Source organism: Pholcus phalangioides, unplaced genomic scaffold (assembly GCF_987345545.1).
Source record: "Pholcus phalangioides strain wild (caught in Gottingen) unplaced genomic scaffold, Ppha-v1.0 ptg000017l_1, whole genome shotgun sequence".
In the NCBI taxonomy this organism is placed as follows: Eukaryota; Metazoa; Arthropoda; class Arachnida; order Araneae; family Pholcidae; genus Pholcus; species Pholcus phalangioides.
In genome coordinates this window covers 21,861,740-21,883,823 of record NW_028301610.1, presented here as the reverse complement: position 1 = coordinate 21,883,823, position 22,084 = coordinate 21,861,740, and the positions used below count along the sequence as shown (strand labels likewise).

Sequence of the window (22,084 nt, the reverse complement as noted above, 5' to 3'; positions counted from 1 at the left end):
TAATTTTGAAAAAGTTAACCACAAGTGCCACAACACCAGACCACAGGGCTGTTCCACATCACTTAAGTGGCCCGCGGCACATTTGCAGATCACTCAAGTGATTTGGGGATTAAAAAATTACTTAAGTAACCTGGGGTGGTGTTCCAGATCACTGAAGTGGCCTTCGGTATATTCTCACTTCAATTAAGTGGTCTGTGGCACATTTTCAGATCGCTTGAGTGGCATGCGAGATAATAGCCCGCGACACGTTTTCAAACCAATGAAGTGGCCCACACTCTCCAAAAGGTTGAGCACCCTTGCTTTAGTGTCGCAGGTGTATTTGCTGGAATGGAGGGGAGACCAAGTGGGTATCGGGGCGAATTCGGGAAAAGAGTAGTCAAGAAAATTTGACTAGGATGGGAGAAGGACGGCAAAATTCGCGTAGCCCACTGGCGGCGAAATCGTAAATGCACCTTTGTTTAAATATATAGTATCAGGCCCGTAGCCAGAAATTTCGTTCAGGGGGACCAAAGTGATAGAATGGTAGATTTGGCCATCTTTTTCCCTTTTTTTGGTCATTTTCTCACATTTCGGGGGGGGGGGGACACCAGACCCCGAGTCCCTCCCTCCTCGCTACGGCCTTGTATAGTATATTTTTTATTATTATTAGAGCTGAAATATTCTTTTGTAATATGATTGAAGTGACTTTATTTCAAAAAAAAGGGACATTCTATATTGATGCACAGCTCACGTTAACTAACGATTTCAGGATTAAAAAATTTCAAAGTGAGCTTTCATAGAGAACTTGACAAAATGAGCATTTTGAAAACGATGAGTTGGATGAATATTAGAAAAAAAATAATTCTCTCCCGGGAAATACGGGTCATATGGTCACCTGAAACACATGTTTCATGTTCTTATATTCGTTTGGTAGTGTGTATAATCTCCATACGTTCACTTTAATTCGCGACATGTGAATGAAACCAAAAGTCAAGTCGCGTGACGTAATCCATGTCTGGGAATCGTTGCAGAGTTTAGTTGTGGTCAATCCTCTCTAGTTGATAGAGAGTGCTGAGAGTCCAGAGAGCGCTCCAAGAGAAACCCATTCAGTCGAATTATTACTACTGTACGTTCGTTTTGAGCACTGTTGAACAATCAACAGGTTATATTATTATTGTATTCTTTAAATTCATTAATATTGGTTAATCCACCGTGATTTATGGTATTTTAATCTGTTTTAAAAACATAATTCTTCCTTTTTTTTGTTTGTCGATGTTATTTGATCCGTTCGGGAAATTTCGATTTGTTTGATTTATAATCGTGGAAAAATAGTTTGATTACGTAGTACCATAATTACCGGTCTCATATTGATATTTTTATGAGTGTATGATGCAATGAATGCATTCCCGTATGCCCTGGAATCCCGCATATACGGGACTCTAAACAATTCTATTCCACCCCTCCCCCACTCAATGTATTGGTGCTTTTATATAGTACTTTGATGCTATCGTTATTGTGATATTCTTACAAATTACAAGCAAAAATTGAGTACTAACGCGTACCAAGTTGGCACTGAATATCTTTAATGGAAAAAAAACCGAAATCAAAAGCACATAACAGTATTGAATTTTATACTTACTATTTTTTGCTTCTAATAAGTCATTCATTTATTGAATAGGAATGGCTAAGACTTTTGCTATACTTGTGGCCGCGCTGCTACTATTCCAGGCGCCATTAACCGATGCCAGAATCAAATGTGGAGGACGTAAGTATATTTTTTAATTCAAAGTACAGTGAGAACTCGCTACAACGATGCTCGATATAACGATAAATTGCCAGCACAACAATCTTCTTTGGATTCGCCTTTAATCTAACGTTAAATTTCTCTCGATACTACGATAAATTTCTATGACAGGGATTCTTAACCAGGGGTCCCAGAAAATATTTCAGCTGGGGGGAGGGGATCTTAAAGTGTCTGTGAACCTGGACTGAAAAAGGATAAATCAATCAATCAATCAGAATTCAAGAATCAAGTCGAAAAAATTTGATTTTTCTAGTGAAACCTTTCCATAACGGGCATCAGAGGGGGACCGAAATTTTTGTCTACTAATGTGAAGTACCCGTTAGTAAATAGCAAAGTACGGGGTTTCCTTTAAGTCCTAATGCAGCATTTATCTCATCAACCGTTCGTCGTAGATGTATGGTTCTAATTTAAAAAATGCTCAAAATGTGTTCGGGAATCACTCTGTACCAGTTGGGAAAGTGGAAATGCAGTGCGTCATAAAATAAAAACCTAAACTTCAATACGGCCCCCTTGTCCTCTAACTTTCAATTAAAGAGTTGTTGCCCTGTATCTCCTAAAGCCTACAAAAAGGAAAAAAATCCATGTTTTTCCAAGTCCAATATTCGCTAAGATATTTGAATTCAAAATCGGAGAAGAGTTGAGAAATAACGGCATAAACGCTCCTTTCCCGTATTTATGCTGTTCTTTCCCCAACTTTCCTCCATTTTTCGGATTCGAATATCTCAGTGAATATTGCACTTATAAACATGGATTATTTTTTTTTTGTTGACCTCTGGAGAGACAGGGCAACAACTTTTTAATTGGAAGTTAGAAGACCGGACGGGACTATGAAAGTTTAGATTTTTATTTTATAACACTGTATTTTCACTCTAGAACTGGTACAGAGTGAGTTTTGAACACATTTTGAGCATTTTTTAAATTAGAACCATACATCTATGTCGAACGGTTTGTGAAATAAAGAACTCTTTATTACTTACAGGACATCCTGTGTATTGAAATCCTGTTACATGGGCTTCAATTGTATCCGTTATCGGAGGCTTCACTGCATTTATTTTATTATTTAATGATCCGAGAATGAGTTACATTTTATTTCTGAATTTTAATATAACTCAATTTAATATAACTAATGTTTCTCAAAGTGTGCGTCGCGGCTACTACGGGCGTCACCAACCTTTGTCAGGGTCGTCTGTTAGGGTCAGAGAGTGGCTGTGTCATTTTTTGTGTTTTTCTCAAGTGTTTCGATTGTATGTTTTATGTGTTGTGTTCAGTCCAATAAATAAAAAAAAAAGTGTTAGTAGTAGTGTTTTGTGCGTTTCTGGAGTGGTCGTAGTGTTTTGTGCGTTTCTGGAGTGGTCGTAGTGTTTTGTGCGTTTCTGGAGTGGTCTTGTTGTTTTTTGGTGCGTTTCTGGAGTGGTGTCGTGCTATCTTCCTTCTCGGTTTATAACCTTAGGGTAATGTACTTTTTAGCTTCCTTACCTTACATCAAGTCTTACCTGGTTGTTTTGTGCTTTTATCACAATATCAATATCCTGGTAAGCTTTTTTCTTTTGGAGTTCAAATGCCTACCAGGAGTTTGAAGTTGTGATGCTCTGCTGAACTGATGCTAATCGCCACACGGGCATAATCGGCTGAACAGAAATGGTTCGAGAACCATAAGTCCCGCGCGAGTGAAAGACGAGCATCTTACCACTGCGCCACTCGGTTGAGCTGTTGAATAGTTCGAGAACCATAAGCCCCCCGCGAACTAGGCGTTGTTTTAAAACATTCAATGCCCATGTCCGCGGGGGGCTAACGAGTTTTCGATTTTTCAGGTTTATCCGTTGTAACCGGCTTGACCTGTAAAAAACTGGTTTTTTTTTCATTTTAGCTCGTCTCCACCTCCCCATAAAACGAGCTTTTTTTTTTCCACAGCCACCAAGGAACACCGAAACAATTTTGTGTTCGGTTGTTCAAAAATTTAGAAGAAGAGGTATATCGTAAGTCCAGATTGGATAAAAAACCTCAAATATTAAATTACGTACCAGCCAACAATTTTTTTCAAATTTTGAAGAAAATGGTTGACTATTTAGTAGTAGTGTATTTGTTTATATTTGCCAAAGAAAAATGTTTCAAAAGGATACACTACACATGTATTACATTAAATAATATATTGTATAATCAAACAAATATATGTGTGGGTTTTTGATTGATTATACAAATTGAAAATTACAGTTTTATAGCAAAAAAGGTTAGAGCAACATTTCTTAGCTTCATAGTTCATTTCATTCATAGTTAAAGCAACATTTTTTTCAACAGTCTTTTCCTACATAAAATATGTTTTTTCAGTTCTTTTATTTTTTATTTATTTTTTTTTAAATTTTTAATTTTTTTTCAAAATTTTTTAACGGCAAAAGTAAAATACATACAACATTTTTTCAGAGTAAATATGCAATCTTAAAGAAATAAAATAAAATATAAAAGCATAAAATATTTTCAATTTTTTTAATATTTTTTGTCGAGTTCATGTTAGATTTTAGAATTATTTATTTGCTATAAATAATTCTATATAATTATTGTTTAAATTCTATATTCTAAAAAAAAAAGCTATACTTATGGTTGACATGCAATATTTTTACAGCATTTTTGTGCAAACACATACATCATTTTTAGAGTTCATATGAATCAATATTTTGGCTTCAATAAACAAAATTGAGCGCTAACGCATTCATTCTGTATCATCGTGATTAATCTCATGATGTCCATATGATAAGACATTCACAGGGTCAAGTAAATAATTTTTATCTGTGAAAGAATTCAAAGTTATTTTTTCATTTTCGGTAGTGTAGACTTGGTGTTTTCTAGAAGTTATATTTCTTTGTAAATTTCTTAGCATTTTTTCTTGATAGAGACATTCTTTGTACATGTCTAAAGTTAGATCTTTTAAAATATTTTTTTTTACACCCTTCCCAGTTTTTTTTATTTCGTTGCCGAAAGTATACGCATACATTTTCGGTTTTAAAGAGCAAAACTCTCTTATCGGGGTACCTTTTGTTTCATCTTTTAATAGACCTAGTTTATTTTGGTTTTCCCTATCATACAACGGGTGATTACAAGGGTAGTTACTAAAATCTATTATATCTTTAAATTTTTCTGCTAAAGTTTCATACAAGTTACAAGTGTTTATTTTCAACACCATGTTATCGGTATCAGTGTATAAAAGTTTACATTTTTCTGAACCGAAAAACTTTTGAAAATGTTTGTAATACAATTTATATAATTTTTCTTTAGCAAGTTCTAATATTGAAAATCCTATGAAAATAGGTTTATCTAATATAACTTTATTTTTCGTGCTTTTGAATAAAACACAATTTGTGTCTAAAACTTCAAAATACTCAATATTTGGTAATGACAAGTATTTTCGAGCTTGTTTTTTGTTGAGGGCACACTTTATGTCCATTTTATTCCTAACATTTTGACATGTCTTCCCATAAAAAGCATTGTTCATTAACTTGAAGAATCCTTTATCAAAATCGTTGAGCGATTGCTTCCTTAGATGATTATTTAAATCAACATATGGTTTCAAAAATGGAGTCTGATGAAAAGATAAGACTTTATGAATTTTTTTAAGTTTCAGCCCCATCTTAAGGTAATATTTCAGTAACCTGTAGTGACAGATATAGTTTTCTTTATCATGTAAAGTGTTCAATAACTTTTTGTTTTTACTTGGATATCTTAATTTCAATTTTTGAACAAGAGATTTTTGATATGGAGATAGCATATCAGCAGTTATTATTCTATGCTCCGGTGCCAAGGGGAAAGTATTATGTTTATCATGTAAATAGTAAGGGTATGACAAATCTACTTGAAATATGTAACCAATGTTATCGTCTTTTTTAAGTTTTAAAATATCTATTTCTTGAATTTCACTTTCATTTAACCACCGAAAGTTTGAAATGGGTAAATATTGCGTTTGACAAAAGCCATATAAGTTATTGACATCAAGAGAAATAATATAAATTTCTTCTAAATTAGGGTTATAGTTATCTAATTTAGGATTATTTGCAATGGTGTGGCGTGTATTATTAAAACAAATTCCTCCTCGCATACCTTCTTCTATGTATGTATACATATCTATTTCAGGAAGAAGATGTATTTTTGCTTTCGTGAATTTTAATCCTGATTGAAAAGTCAAATGAGGCGTGGAAAAGAAATAAACAGGATCGAGGTTGTAATTTTTGAGAATGAGCATGCGAAAGTTCTCAAATACGTCCGCTAGTAATAATGTATCTGTTATCTGGTATATTTTCAAATAATCTGCGAATGTTTTGCAATCGAACGTCTTCCACACAAGCTGAGCATGATTGTATTCTTCTTCAGATATATTACTATTTGTTAAAGTATTGAAAAAATATTTTTTGGCTGGTAAGGATGTATCTTGGAGCTTTTTAATATCGTCAAAATATTCATACGGGAAAATACCTTTACTTTTCAAGAGGTATCTGTTTTTAGATTGGAAAAATTTATTAAAAAGCGGGAAATTGTAGTTCGATTTTATTAAATTGATTGCTAGATTTGCAAGAGAAGATTGTAAAAATTTGAAGGAGTCAAGCATAATTACATTGTCTATTTTTATGCACATTATTCGCTCGCTGTTGTGCGGCACAATTTTTAATTTTTTCACATGATGATTTCTAATACCATTCATGATGAAATGCCCATCATATCCCTCTAGATTATGAATATAAAGTGGAATGAAGTATTTTTTTTTATAATTTAAGTTGCATGAGTTATGAGCATATCCTCGAAAATTTCCTGTAACATGACAGTGATCTATGACAATATGGTCATCTATTGTAAAATTAATATCACATATGTGGCATTTAACATTCTTACTGAAATCAATCGTGTTCGCTTTTAAGGGTACAATATTTTTCAAATCCTGAATGAGACTTTCACTGAGCGATTTTACTGTATTTAAGAACACGTTAATGGCATCTTCACCGCAATAATATACTGTTAGAAACAATTCTTCATTTTTAACTACAACGATAGAAAAACTTATTGGTTTATGTAACTCAGTTCTAACGGTGTTACAAGTTTTTTGTTCCGATATTTTACACGTCAGGGCTTCAAAATCCGCGTACATGGAAATTGGATGCTTAAGGGTTTTTTCTATGGCTTTAAATTCTAAAGTTAATTTTTTGGGTAAACATACTGGGTAGTTATTAGTACATAAATTTCTGTGTTTTTCAAAAGTTATTTTCCGTTTAAAACCAATGAAACAAGATGGGCAAACGTGGTGGATTCCTTGTTTTGCACTACCTAATAATCTATTAATTTTAGTTATTACAAAATAATGATTATTGTGTAACAACAAATTGATGTGTTTCTTGTTTTTTTTCATCTTAGAAATATAACAAGGGTGAATGCTTTTCCGTTCGTAAATGTAAACATTTATACCGATACTGTTCTTTTCTTCGAATTGTCTTATATCATCTAAATTGACTGGAAAAGTGAGATGGTTAAAATTCAAATATTTTTTAAACTTGGTGTACGAGTACCCAAAGCATTTGTTATGTTTTACTGGAAAAAGAGCAGCTAACACCGCAAGTAAAAAACAATCTTTTTGATTAGTTTTTATGTTTAGGAGACATTTTTTTTTTTTTAAATCACTTGGTAACTTGGCGTCACTGCAAGCACCTGATAGAGGCTTATATCTCCCAATGGTTACGTCAATAAAATTTAGGGATTCTATAACCCACCCGGATCCATTCCTTATGAAACTTTCAACATTATCAATGATCTTTTCGAAGGCTCTCGAAAGAGCGTCTTCATAGTTATTCGCAGTTAATATTTTTCTACCTTTGAACAACTATAGAATTTTTGACGACATATTTCGTCATCCTGTTTTTTTGTGAAAGTAAGTTCTACACAGAGTATAAATTTGATAAAGTTGAAAATGGTAAATAACTTACGTATTTCGTTTTTTAATCTCGTAAATAAATTATATGGATCTTTTTCCTGCAAATACTTTCGATATGTTTTAATGAAACCCCCGAAACTGTTTTTTCTCTGTATGAACATTGTTTTATAAGATTCGATCAACTAGTTCACCCTCTAGAAATAGTTTTTTTCCGTATACATTCAATGATACGGGATAAGTTCAGGTACATAATTTTACGGAATTACCTATTTTCAAGCTGAAAACCGTCTCCTATATGTTTCTATTTTCTGATGAGGAGGTTGATCACTAAGGTCTAAGACATATGTAAAGGTTTTTTTTTTTTTTTTTTTTTTTTTTTTGGTCGGGTTTTTATTAGTAGAGGATGGCTTTTTTTTTTTCTTTTATCGGAATCATGATAACCTCCTCTTCATCATTGAAAACTGAAATCAAAATCAGTCTTTTTTTTTATCAGACCAAACCTATCCATCATCTAGATGTTTATTTTTAACATCTGGAGGAGGCACCTGATTTATGAGTCGTTGATCAGAGAAAACCTATCCATCGTCTAGATGTGTTTTTGCCACACCTAGAAGGAGGCTCCTTTGTCTCTAAATTGTGAGGATAACTTTTTTAATTAAGAGGTTACGATGCCAATAGAGATAATGTATGATGATACAGAAAGAATTAGCATTCTAAGTCTACAATACCTATAGCTTTCTATTATAGCTTTTCTATATAGCTTTCTGCATCAGCGCTCAGTCAACAAGAAAATCTATGTCTTATGTACATTGTATTTACAAAAATCATAGTTCCACAATCTTTATTGTTTTAGGTATTGCTGCATGCACTCAATAGCCTTTTTTAGCGTATCGAGCAAAGTTATGGGTAAGTTGAAGCGGTTTTTAACATCTCCGTCAATAATACGGGATAAGTTTAGGTACATAATTTTACGGAATTCCCTATTTTCAAGCTGAAAGCCTTCACCTATGTGAATTTTGTAGCTTTCTATTTTGTGATGAGGAGGCTGATCACTAAGGTCTAAGTCATATGTAGAGCTTTTTTTCGTCGGATCTTCATCAGTGTTGGATGGTTTTTTTTGGTTTTTGGTTTTCTTTCTTTTATCAGGTATCACGATAACCTCCTCTTCTTCATCAGAGGAAACAGAAATGGGTCTTTTTTTATCTAAAAAATTATCAGACAAATCCTAACCTTACAAATAAATAAAATAGGTGTCTGGAACAGTAAATAAAAAAATATTGGAACGAGACTTACCGTTGTTGGTAGCCATCCTAACTTTGATGAAGATGATGAACAACTGATAGATTCGATTGTGGACTATGAAATTGTGGGTCGATGAGCTCCAGTATTTATACGGTTTTTCAAGACTACTATTGCGCGTACACTTAATGTTTCGTATTATACGAGTAAGTAGCTGTTATTGATTGTTTTCATGCTGTGGTTATTTCTTTCTACTAGTAATTAAGGATGTGGTTATTTTTTGAACTCGTAGAAGTGAACTCTTGACATTTTTAAACTCGAAGACGTGAACTCTTGACTTTTCTTTGAACAAAGACTCATTTGAATATAATCCTTGAGGTAAAGTTAGTTTCTAAACATAGTTTCTCTTGTCTGAAAAAAAAAACTACCCGGATCTATATCCGCCGTTGCATATCCGGCATAAAAATGAAAGGAAGTCTCTAACAGTTTCGTCGTTCGAGACTTATTTGGATAATTCACCTCATTTATGAGTGCGTTTAATCTCTCATGGGAAGTTATTAGTGTATTGTCATGACCAAAAACGATTCAATGACGTTTTTAGCATGATAATTCAGATTCTACTTGAGTCTGATTTTAAAAACACTCCACAATGAACACAAAAGATCGTGTCAATCTAAAAATAATATATTTATTCATAAGTAGCATAAATTAAGATCACAGAAGTGGACAAAAACAATGACGGGGTTACACATTGTCAGATACAATATCTAGATGTGTGTACATTGAACGGCTTTTTATTCCAAGATTCGATCCAACAAACAGTTCTTGTATAATATGGTCACTATTCATAATTTTGAAGAAAAACACTTGTGATGACACAGTTTCTGCTAAATCAAAACTGTTTTCAATAGCGTCTGTGAGACAATGCTTCATGTTGTCGTAGAGCTTTTCACAAAGTATGTACGGAACAAAGTTTCCACATTCCGTATTTTCAACCATGAACCCAAAACCATAATGCGAACGATTCGATGCAACAAGTTTATGAACTTCCTCCAATATTTCCTCGTTAGTTATGACTTTGTAATATTTAGGGTCGAGGGAACCAAACGAATCTGGATAGTCAAAATTGAAACTTGTTGCAGCAGTAATACAATCCATCATTTTTCGATAAAGTTTGCAATCGAAAGTATAGGTCTTCAAAATTCCATCTTCTCCATGAACATAAACGAATCCGTAGCGGTCCATTTTAGTAAATACGGTGATTGTAACTCGGTTCCCGATTTTTATAGATAACAAAAGTTGGCTTTATTATAGTAAACTGTTGCAATCTTGTATGGCTCCGATATGTAAGATATTTGGATAAATTACTTGTTTGGCGACATAAGAGCAAACTATTTTTTCATTCACATCTTTATTTGATGTTAATTCATGCAGTTTTTTTCTTCTAACAATGTGTGATAAGAAATAGAAACAGTACAGAGCACACGATCTTGAGAAGGGAGATTGATAAACGACGTCATTCCACTCGATAGAAGTAGAATTTTTTTTGATAAATTTTAATATGTGTCTGCTTCTACATTTCATTCCATAACTATCGAAATAGTAACATTTTTTATTATCGAAATACATCGCCACCCAATGGGACCCCCGTTTATCACTCGTATCAAGGTTAGAAATGAAACCTTTGTGCTTTTTGTTTATTTTCATTGGAAGTTGATCTGCTGCAAAAACTCCTGCAAACACTCGCGATAAAATGTCGTCACTCATTGCGAGCTGATACAACTCGAATGTATTCATTGTTAAAAGTGAGTAAAAATGCTTCTACTTTTATCTATTTGAATCGTGACGGGAATTTGATAATAAACGATGAGTGTCATCGTTTCTTGCAACGCTTCACTGAATTTCATTTCGATAGATAGATTCGAGTTTTCTGGTGGGCTGGTATGTGTCATGTCCCCCGAAAAATCACTGGTAAGATCGTAACAGTAAAACGTGAAGCCTTTACTGTATGAATCATACGTTATATCGATATTTGATGAGCCATTGGAAAATTTATTCAGATCAGTGAATAAAGAGAAATAATTCCTCGCATAAATAGATTTATCAAAAATAGGACTGTATGGTTTGGTAGGAAAGGTGATGCCATCCTTACGTAAACAAATATAATTTAAATTGGCGTGAACGAAATTAAACGGGTTCTTTTTCTCATGACCATTGAAATTTTGATTACCAACCAAACCCAAAACTACGATGCTAGGTATCTCGCCTAAGAAAACGTTCGATATAGAGTGTGATTGAACACCACTTCCAATAGTGAAAGATTTCACTTCTGATCTTCGAAAATTCATCTGAATATTTCCACCTTCTAAAGCTTTAGCGTGACCGACTATAACAGAAGGTGAAACTTGAACTTTCCTAATGTACAAGCTTGCTTCTAATATTTGCAATTTATAATCGGATTTATCAGCTAAAAGACAGAAACTGTCCTTCGCTCTCTCAAATTTTATTTTCAAATTCACGCCGTTTATTAACAATTTAGACTGTTGACCCAAATCGAAATGCAGCTTCCCGATTAAATCCATTTCCTTTGATTCCGATGATAAGGCGTTTCTTTTTATTAAACCAGCGTTTTCTGTCGTGCTCGGGTCGTAGTCATCCATTTTTTCTGTGTCTTTAAAAAACAAAGCGCTAGTGAGATAACTTTCTCTTGCATCGCGTGAGGTGAACAGTAATGATTCCAGATAAGCCTTATATGCGTAATTCGCGTCATTCAGTATCGGACGATCGTTGAGAGAAACTTGCATGGAAGCAAATGCAGTGTTTAATATATAATTTATAGGAGTTACTTTAGCACCAGCAGGAATCGATGTTCCATCTCGCTTAACGATTTTAGCTTTTAGGTGGAGAAAAATTTGAGATGGGTCAATGTATTTTTCTGAACTTGATCCTGATACGAGAAATTCTATAGGGCCGCGTTGACTTATGCTAGAGACCGGTTAAACTTCAATGAAAGCACTGTTTTCGATCGCAAGTTGCATGAAATTTTTCTCGAACAAATCGAGTTCACTCTTCAAACACGGACATGCGTTAGTAGCCATGATCAACAATAAATGATGCGGAACCATAAGAGTTCAGTTCATTTATAACTATCCGGAAAAAATGTCTTTTTTTCTGCGCTTTGTAGTGATGGACTTCTTTCTTTTTCTTCGTTTTCGACCTCCAGATTGCATTTTCTTGACGACATCATCGGCGATGTTGTCTCTCATTTCTATGAATCTATTTTTAACTGATGGTTTGAAATCCTTCCCGGCTAAAACGTCAGATGCAACGCCTACTCCTGTTTTCAAAATTTTCCGACCAAAATATTTCCCGATTAAAGGTACTACATGCCGAAAAAGATTTGAAAAATACCCGGACCCTCTTTGTATAGCTCTTCCTGCAAAATATGGGAGACCTGTTCCACTCTGATTTACATAATATTCAGTGCAATCTTTAGGGCACAACATGTTCGTTGCGTCTGAATGAACGTGTGATACAGCTTGTCTTTATATCTGCACGAAAGACAGCACGAGAAATATTTTACCATCAGTAAAATGTATATAATCACCTGAAGACCCTCGCAATTCCACCTCCACGTTTTCAATATAATTTTTCTGAAGATCGAGGTACAATGGATTTGAATAGCTGCGGACGACCTGATCACCCTCTTTTTCTTTTAATACTGGAATAATTTTTAGTAACGGCGCCATTGTGTTTCCAACTATTTGACTCGATATCAAGTCGGTGTATACGAAAACTTCAGATATTCCCGCCTCCAGTTGTAGACGATATTGGGCTACGTGTTCACCAACTCCAAATTTCATTTCTTCGAAACCTAGAATATCGGCGAACTCTCTTGATAAAAGTAGTTCATGATCATCTGGAACTGTTAATTTAACTGTATCATTTTTTAAAACGTCGATTTTAATTTTATCGAGATACTTTGAAAGTTGTTTCCCGTTTGAATATAAACCTTGAGGTAAAGAAAAGTTCTGTGTTTTCATGACCTTTGTTCTAAGCATAGTTTTTCTTATTTCGAAGTAATCACCCGAATCTATATTCACTGTTGATCCTGCATAAAAATGAAAAGAAGTTCCTGTCAGTATCGTAACATTTCTTTTCAAACTCAGCAGTGCAGCAAAGGTAGCGCAGTTGTCTTTATCAATGATAACTTCAAAACCTGGCGATACTATTACAGTCACATATCTTTCACTTTCATCAAGAGAAAAACGCACAACGCCTTTTATCATAACCATGTTTATATTATCATTTATAACATCAAAGAATTTCAAGTCTTTATTGTTGTTTTCTTTGATACTTTTGACTGGAATAATTTTTTTAGCCTCAAGCAGTTTTCGTTTATCAACCAAAGTAATATACTGTTCGCTCACGTCCTTCATGCCAGGTCTGAGTTTTAAATTTGTGTTCAGTTTAAATTTTGTAGTTGTTGTTAAAACTACGTTCAATTCGATCAAACTCAAGAGCTTCAGTAATAGCGGAGCGTTATCTTTCTCTATTCTAATTTCATAACCGTTTGGAATGTTCAACGTGACATCTTGAGTTTCATAATTGACATCGAAGTTGACAATATTCGTGTTTGCTGTGTACAGTATGTTTCTATTTATAGCCTCAAAGGCGGTGTCATACTTGTTGCTAGAAATCAAAATATCGTATTCTTTGATGTCGGGCTCATCAACTTCATCCGGATAAGTGACTTGGTATTTTGAATTCTTTTCCGTAATATTATGCCACGATTTTGGAAAAATTATATCTGTCAGAGCACACTTCCAATTCGATCCTTCTAAATTTAAGGGTGTTGGCAATTTGGTTATAAAATGACTCTGTGTGTTGTTGGGGAAAAGTTCATTGCTAACATTGCTAGCCAAAGTAATGAAAAATTGATTTCTCATTATTTCAAGTCAGAAGCCTTGATCCAGCTGTTGTACAGGTCAGAGAAGCCAAGCCATCTAACATAAAACTCTTTGCTTTTACCGAATCCACGCGATTTTAGAATTTTTTCGATACCCCAATAATCTTGAGAGGATTTAATAACACGCTGCAATTCTTCACCGTACCAGCGTCCAGTAACCGTTTCACCACGAAGATCAATCAAACCATAAGTTGGGGGATTTGTGGGATAACGCTTATTAATTAAAAAAATTTCCACAGACCAAGGTGTCTTGTATGATTTACGTTGTATTATTTTTCGAGTTTTCAAAACTCTTACCTGGTCATTCAGTTTGAATTTGAAATCAATAGGAGCCTTCGAACCGTACAATCGTTCAAATATTTCCGAGTGGTGAATTTTTCGTATTTTCGAAGGAGCGAATCCAGTGCTGCGGTTCACAGTATCGTTTATACTTTTGACAATGGCAGGTAAAATATCAATGTATTTATACGATCTTCGGTATGTGAACGCACGGTACAGTTTGCTTTTTATTGTTCGAATCATCCGTTCAGCTATGGCAGCTTTCGTGTCAGAAAACATGGAGTAATGCTTCACGTTATGTTTTTTTAAAAAAGCTTGAAACTTTTTGTTGTAAAACTCGGTACCCCTATCAGTCTGAAGGTGAGAGCATCTGTCTGTTTTGAAAATTTTTTTGAAACCCCTTAAAACCTCATCTTGTGTCTTATTTTTCAGTAGTTGAACGAAGAGTTTGCGACGAAAAACATCTACAACTACTAAAAGATATTTGTAGCCTCTGTTATCTCGAGCATAACTTTTAAGATCAGCCAAGTCCATATGCCACAATTCATTCACACCCAGAGAAATTATAGGGCGAGTTTTGATCTTATATTTTCTGACATGACGATGCAGAGTGTACGGATCCTGACTTATTAACCAATTTTTGACTTTGCGTACTGGCACTTTAGCTTGCTTAGCTAACTTGTTGATACCTCCTAACGATGCTGGGTTTTTAAAATCGTAGTAAATGTCTTTCAGTATTCCAACCATTTTTTACCGGGACTGTGCGACCGCAGTTTTTTCCTTGACTTCGGGGTTTTTGCTTTCCCGTGAGTCTTAACCGGAGTGAAATAAGATTCGAGAAATGGATCTCTTAAAGGAGAACGTTTGGCGCGAGCTTCCATTTCATTTTGCTTTAATGTATTGTTTTGAATCCATTCAATGGGAATGTTCTGCTTTGTGAGATGGTGAAAGAACAAAGGAAAACTTGGTGGTATGTCAACAAATTTCCTGTTACGCATAATGTATGAGAAAAAATCTATAATATTTGATCCAGGAAGTGGCTTTCCCTTAATTTCTACTACACCCAGTTTTGACCATGACATATCACCCTCTCTCATTTTGTCAATCAAAAGTGGAACGAATTTTCTTGTCGAGAGCGGTATTGACAATAATATCTGTTTGACAATCGGATCCGCATCTTCTTCTTCTTCTATGGAAACTTTAGATGGCTGAGCTTCTTGTTCTTTACTATCAGGAATGACTGCAACCTTAACGGGATCTACTGGTGTATGAACTATTTTCTTGTATTTTGATAAAAGATTTGAAAGTAATTTAGCTTTGACATCGTCTGGAATATCGTTTGTATTCAGGAGTGACTCGATATCGCTTTCCAAATGGGATTCTACTTTATACCGTTTAGGTAGCGGTAGCAAGTATTCATGCGGAACCAAAGCCATTTTTTGAGCCATTTATCGCTGAAACAAACTTCCTATTGCACCAATAACAGCTGGGATGATATATGGTAAAAAACCACCTGCTTGATTTACTAAAATATTTTTTTTTCTTTTATTAGAGACTTTTTTATCACCAAGTTTTCTAATGACTGATTTATATTTTTTGATTTTTGAAACTTTAACAGGAACGTTCCCGTGTAAAACGTTGTAACAAACCTCACAAATAGAATGCAGCTGTGAAGGAGTGATGGTTTTTAACAGAGCTTGACGCTGAGATGGTGTCGTAGATTGCAAAAGTTTTAACAGGTGTTAGTTTTTACGAACTGATTTCATGATTTAGGAACAAAGACCCAGTATTTACCGTCAGCATCCGGAAAACAAGAACTTCTCAATCGACACACCGAGGAAGATAAAGGGTGACAATCGATAAATATGTATGAAAACGGAGTCTCCGTTGCCTTTTTATATGCATCCAAAAAGAATCTGCACTGGCCGGGAAAAGCTTGACGAGCTAAACACTGAACCTGACTGGAATCTCTGATGTTTCTGAACAACACCAAATAATGCGTGTTAAGGGAAATATTGCGAAAAACTTTATTTTTCGGAAACAAATTTTGAGTGATTAAAATTACGCTCTTATTTTCGTGATGTGATTTAACGGTAAACAGTTGTGAGACACTACCGTCAATGGCTTCTAAGAGGTCGTCTATAATTATTAAATCATAATTATCGAAATTTTCGGGCAGCCCTTGATGGAAATGTATATCTAAATTATTTTCCTCTAAAAACCAAGGTTGGAACACAGAATAACACCACAGTACGTTTTCTATTTTTTTTTCGTAAACATTACTTTTTATTATTTTCCTCACAAAAGTCGATTTACCAGATTGAGAAGGTCCGCTCACCAAACAGGTGGATGGAAACCTCAGCATGAGATCATGTTTAAACACGTTCGCAGAGCTTTGAGTATTCATGGGGAAACAGCTGAACGCCGACGAAATATGGTTTTAGAACACCCTTTTCCAAGTAAAATATTCTAATATCATAGACGGTTGTTTTTTTATCTTTAAAGCATGTATGGAAATATATGCGTCTACCCAAGTGTATTGACCTATAACAAGAAGTGTTTGTTATGTTGACAGATCGAAAACTAGCAGGAGAAACGTCAACTCTAGTAAGCACAACATAGATGGTGAGAAATAAAACGAACAGGAAAGATATCACGATCAAATAAAATCGTATTTTTCTATCAACCATTATGAGGAGAGTTATTTTTATATCCTCACTGACCGGGAACTAAACAAAGAAGCAATTATGTTATGTGAAAAGCAATATATAGAAGGATGGAACACAGACCACTCCAGAAACGCACCAAAAAACAACAAGACCACTCCAGAAACGCACAAAACACTACGACCACTCCAGAAACGCACAAAACACTACTACTAGTGTTTTGACTAAATTCAATTATTAGAAAGGCTCACGCTCCTGGATGAGGGGAGAGGTCCGTGGATGAGACATTTTATTCATTCAAATCAATTCGCATTCACGCCTCGAAGTTGGGAAGCACAGAATACCAACTTCAGTCGACCACCACTATGGCGCCGGTGGGGTTCGAACCCGAATCCTCGCAAAGTGAGTCCGACACTATGACAACTCGACCACCACAACGGCCTGGGACAAGAGAGCGAGGCTTTGAAGAAAATACGGTCTAAAGGAGGCCATAGCAAGGGTGGGAAGTGACAAAGTCCATTTCGGAGCAGCAAATTTCAGTATTCGGAGCAGTTTTGGAGCAGCAAAATATAGGATTCGGAGCAGATATTTATAAATTGGAACAGCGAAATTAACTTAGGGCCGATAGTTTAAATAAGTAGGTGGCAGTTAAGTACAGTTGAATAAAATACGCTCTTCTCGGTAAGAATCGTTTCGCGGCAAGCAGGAACAAACATTTTTTGGCGTGCTTTCCGAAATTCGGGAATACTGAAGCAAAATTCCGTATCTCTGGTGCAGAAAAATACGAAAATACACTATTGGAGCAGGATGGCGCAAGATGTTAATTTTAGCGCAGAGCGGCGCAATTCGCGCAGAGTTCCCATCAGGGGCGTAGAAAGAAATTTCGTTCGGGGGGGGGGGGAGCACTTTCATTTCGGGGGGGGGGACCAAAGTGACAGAACAATGGATTTGGCCATCTTTTTCCCTTTTTTCGGTCATTTTCTCACATTTCGGGGAGGGACTAGACCCCCAAGTCCCCCCCCCCTGGCTACGCCCTTGGTTCCCATCCCAGCCATAGGCTAAAAAAATGTTGAGAAACACTGTGGTAGAGGCAGTGCCCCGTCTTAACGCATGGGCCCACCCGGGCACGACCCGGGGGCCTCAAGAGAAGAAGGGCCTCAGAAAAACGAGAAGTAGTTGAATTTTTCGAGAATTTTCCAGGTAGGGCTTTAGAAAAATCACTTGGTCCGGGGGGCCCATGATGATCTTAAGACGGCCCTGGCTAGAGGACAGAGTTCAACCCAAATTTCTTCTTAAGGCCGGTTGGCTGAATTGGTTTTCTGAGGTTGCCTAACTTCCAAGTGTAAATATAGCTTACGTTTAATTTACATCTTCATTTTGCTGTGTGAGAAACCTTTCTATTACTATTAGTATGTATTAGAATATTAGAGTATGTATTAGAGTATTAGAAATGTAAAAATAGTGATATCTTTTATTACAGCGAACCAGTTATCGTGCGTTGCTATGATGTTCCTTGTCATTGGTATCTTCACTGTTGGCATCGGCCTCCTTTGCCTTTATTTACACAAACCTTGTAATCAGTTAGGCCCGTGACACACTGGACCGTAACTAGGCTGGGGCAACCGGGACCCCGAGCCGAATGGGGGGCCTTACAAAAAACGTACACTTATTTTGCATAATTTTTTCCTTCGAAGGGGAGGGGCAATAAATTGTCTGCCCCGGGGCCTAAAGAAGGTACGCTACGGTACTGGTGATACACTTGCTCCTGGAAAAGCTTGCTTATTTGCTACTAGGTAGCGTGCTTGTTTAAAGCATGCTCGCCGAGCGTAAACATTTGTTAGGACCTAGTACAGCCAGAGGCTTATTTGTTATAGGCATATTTTTGATGTATGCTTTGTTTTGTGTGTGTGTGTGTGCCACTCTCAATACTTGATGAATAAGTATACGAAATTTTTCGTATTTAAGAAATAGGTGTGATAAATGCGAAATGTGCAAGTTTTTATGAATGAATATGAAAATTTGATTTTCACCACTTTTCCGCGAATCTCAATAATTTACACTTTTTGAAGCCAAATTAAGTAATGTAATGTTAAAGCGATTTAAAACATGTAAAACGTGTAATTTTAAAAAATTGGTAACTTTTTTTTATATATATATTATTTTTTTATATATATATTATTTTTTATATAAATATTATATATAAATTATGCCTGTAAGTGTTCATGTTAAAGCCCAGCAATATGATCTTTGTTATGTGCTTTTCATTTTCAATCATGTAATACTTCTCGCGTCTGACTCTGACTTTCATCTATTTGACACGTTCTGATAATAATTGCCTATTATTTTTATTAGTAGAGCTCGGATTATATGCAAATGCACATGTGCGCATGCATTTTCATATTTTGGCTTTTTTATCATTAATGCATAAAATCAAAAAAAATTCCTCAATAACTGCGTATTTTTAGAAGCTTTATTCAAGTTCAATATCTCTTTTTTTAAAATTATGTTTCAAATTAATAATATTTCTCATAATGTTTTCATAACATCGGTTTTTTCCCCCAGAGGTGGGATCTAGTGAATTAATAGATATGTTCGTAATACTGTATTTTCCAAATGTCAACCGTTTTACTGTAAGGCTATTTCTAGAGATATGTCAAAAGCGTTCATTTTTTTCGGAAATAGTGTGTCGAAAATTTTTTTTTACTGGTATTTCGTTACAAACTAGAAATTAAAAATTGCCTAAATAAATTGAAAATATGTAGAAATTAGCATATGCAGAGATATTTTTTTTTGTAAATGAATACGCACTAAGAAATAGAAAATATGCATTTTTTAAAAACATTTTTTTTTTGCATGATGATTTTTTTAATCCATATTTTCCCATTTTTGATTCATATTTTCTCATTTTTGGTGCATATTTCGGGATTTTTCTAGTGTACATTTTGGGTTTTTTATGAATATTTTGGCATTTTTAAGAACATATTTGCGTATTAGGGCGTATTTTTGGAGCATATTTGAATATTTTAGAGCATATTTCGCCACTTTTCAGTGCATATAATCCGGGCTTTATTTATTAGTATTAGGCCGGGATTACACTGTAAAAGTTTCGTAAAAGTGCTTTTATAAAACTTGAAAAATGCAACCAATATAAACTGATCGATTACATTCGAGCCAATGCAACCGATCTGCTTATTGGTTGTATTTTTCAAATTTTATAAAAGCACGTTTACAAAACTTTTATAGTGTAATCCCGGTCTTAGGCATGCAAAAATGGCAATATCTTTTATTACAGCGAACCAGTTCCCATGCTTTGTCCTGGTGATTGGCATGACTGCTTTGTTCACTTTGGCTACATTCATCCTCGGTGCCTATGTCTACGTGTGTTGGAGAGAGTATAAGAGAAGCTTCAGGACCGGGAAACGTTATAGAAATGCTAATCCAGGTGATGCCGATTCCGTAGCTATTCTTATCCGTCCAGATCTCGAGCCGTCCACCAAAGCCAAAGAGAGCATCAAAATCAATACCACCGATAAGCTCAAATAATTCACAATCATGATTGGTGGAGCTTTTTAAATATGTGTTTCAAATAAAACATATAGTTTGATTTTACATTTTACTATTGTTACTTTTCTTATTTTCTCTATCGAAAATTACTGAAGCCCGGCTTTGGCTTAACGGGGGGCCCTTGGGCAAAGCATTAATTAAAGGTCCATAAGCAAAACGATGTTTGGTTAGTCATCGTGTATACGTTGTTTAAATCTGGGGCTGAATGAATGAACGGCAGAACTTTGCGGCCGGACTTATCCCATTGCTGAGATCTCTTCTAGCCCAACTTCAAGACTTCAAGGTAGAGCCTGGAGCAATAATTAAATTCCCATGACGGTAATCGATTCCGGGCCACCCCAGTGCAAACTAGGAATGCTAACCACTAGACCTCATGGGATACATTTTAGAATGTAAAAATCGTGGAATCCGGGGTTGAATGCAGGCACAGATAAAGAGGGGGCAATAACCCTCCCAAGACCCTCTTGGGCAAGCGATGGGGATGAATCTTTCTTACACATCTCCGGATACGATACTTTTTTGAGAAATAGATCTGATAGGAAAGGGGGTGGAGTGTTGATATACGTGAAATCATGTTTGAAGGCTAGAGAGTGTAACGTGCAGAGAAGTGATATTGAAACCATATGGGTTGAACTTGAGAACAAAAGACGTCATAAGCTTATTGTTGGGGTTTGTTACAATCCACCGAATAGGGATCAAAACTATATCGCCAAAATGCATGATGAAATTTCCTACATGTGTAAGCGAAAGAGGGTTCTCATACTAGGGGATTTCAATTACCCGGGTATTGATTGGGAGAACCTTTCATCTGGAAATCAGTATGAAAGAGACTTTCTTAAGTTGGTGCTCGAAAATTTTTTGTATCAGCATGTATCAGAAGCCACTAGGGGTACTGCTATTTTGGATTTAGTTCTTACTAGTTCTGAGGATCTAGTTGAACATGTTTCGGTGGGGGAAGAGTTTTCTTCCAGTGATCATCGTATCGTCAGATTTCTCTGTAACTTTTCCTCGGGTAAGGTTGATAACAAAAGATTGGTTCCTTGTTTTCGGAGAACTAACTTTGATGTTTTGCGAAGAAGGTTAGCGGAAGTTTTCAAAGACCGGTTGGAATCAGTAGGGGTGGTAAGTCAATGGGAAGAATTTAGTACGAAGCTGTCCTCTGTTTTGCACGACGTCATACCCTTTGTTCGAAAAAAGCGTGTTTGTACATCACACCCTCTATGGTTCACGGATAGCGTGCGGAACCTTTATCTTGAAAAGAAAAGAGCATTCAGAGAGTATAAAAGTGGACGAGGTGACCTATCATTGTTTACTGATAAAAGAAGACTGTTGAAGAAAGCGATAAGGGATAGTAAAAAGCAAGTTGAATCTAGGTTGGCAGATAACATTGGCTCTGACCCAAAATCATTTTTTCGATACGTCAATAATGGATGTAAGGGGACAGTTGGCCCCCTCTCGATAGGAGGCTCAAAAGTAGAGAGCAATGTAGGCATGTGTAGTGCTTTCAATGACTTTTTCGCGTCGGTTTTTAATGGAGATAATGATATTCGATATACGGGTGTTGCATGGGGTAATAAAACGCTCAACGATATTCAAGTGGAAGACGTGGAGGTCCTAAATCTTCTAAGAAATGTATGTGCAAGCAAAGCACCAGGACCAGATGATATCTATCCCAGGGTTCT

General features: G+C 35.6%; 1 protein-coding gene and 1 long non-coding RNA gene across 2 annotated transcripts; one reads left to right on the top strand and one right to left on the bottom strand.

Moving 5' to 3' along the window:
* The first annotated feature begins 1,676 nt into the window (after positions 1–1,676).
* LOC149072547 (uncharacterized) lies at positions 1,677–20,389 on the top strand. The gene is made up of 2 exons (XR_016194407.1): positions 1,677–1,744; positions 20,131–20,389. It is a non-coding gene; the product is annotated as an uncharacterized LOC149072547 (long non-coding RNA).
* LOC149072548 (uncharacterized) lies at positions 7,030–9,518 on the bottom strand. Its single transcript, XM_089246603.1, has 2 exons — positions 8,979–9,518; positions 7,030–8,888 (listed from the first exon to the last, which is right to left on the bottom strand). The coding sequence occupies exons 1-2, from the start codon at positions 8,992–8,994 to the stop codon at positions 8,527–8,529; spliced, it is 378 nt and encodes a 125-aa protein (XP_089102729.1). The 5' UTR covers positions 8,995–9,518; the 3' UTR covers positions 7,030–8,526.
* Positions 20,390–22,084: the final 1,695 nt, after the last annotated feature.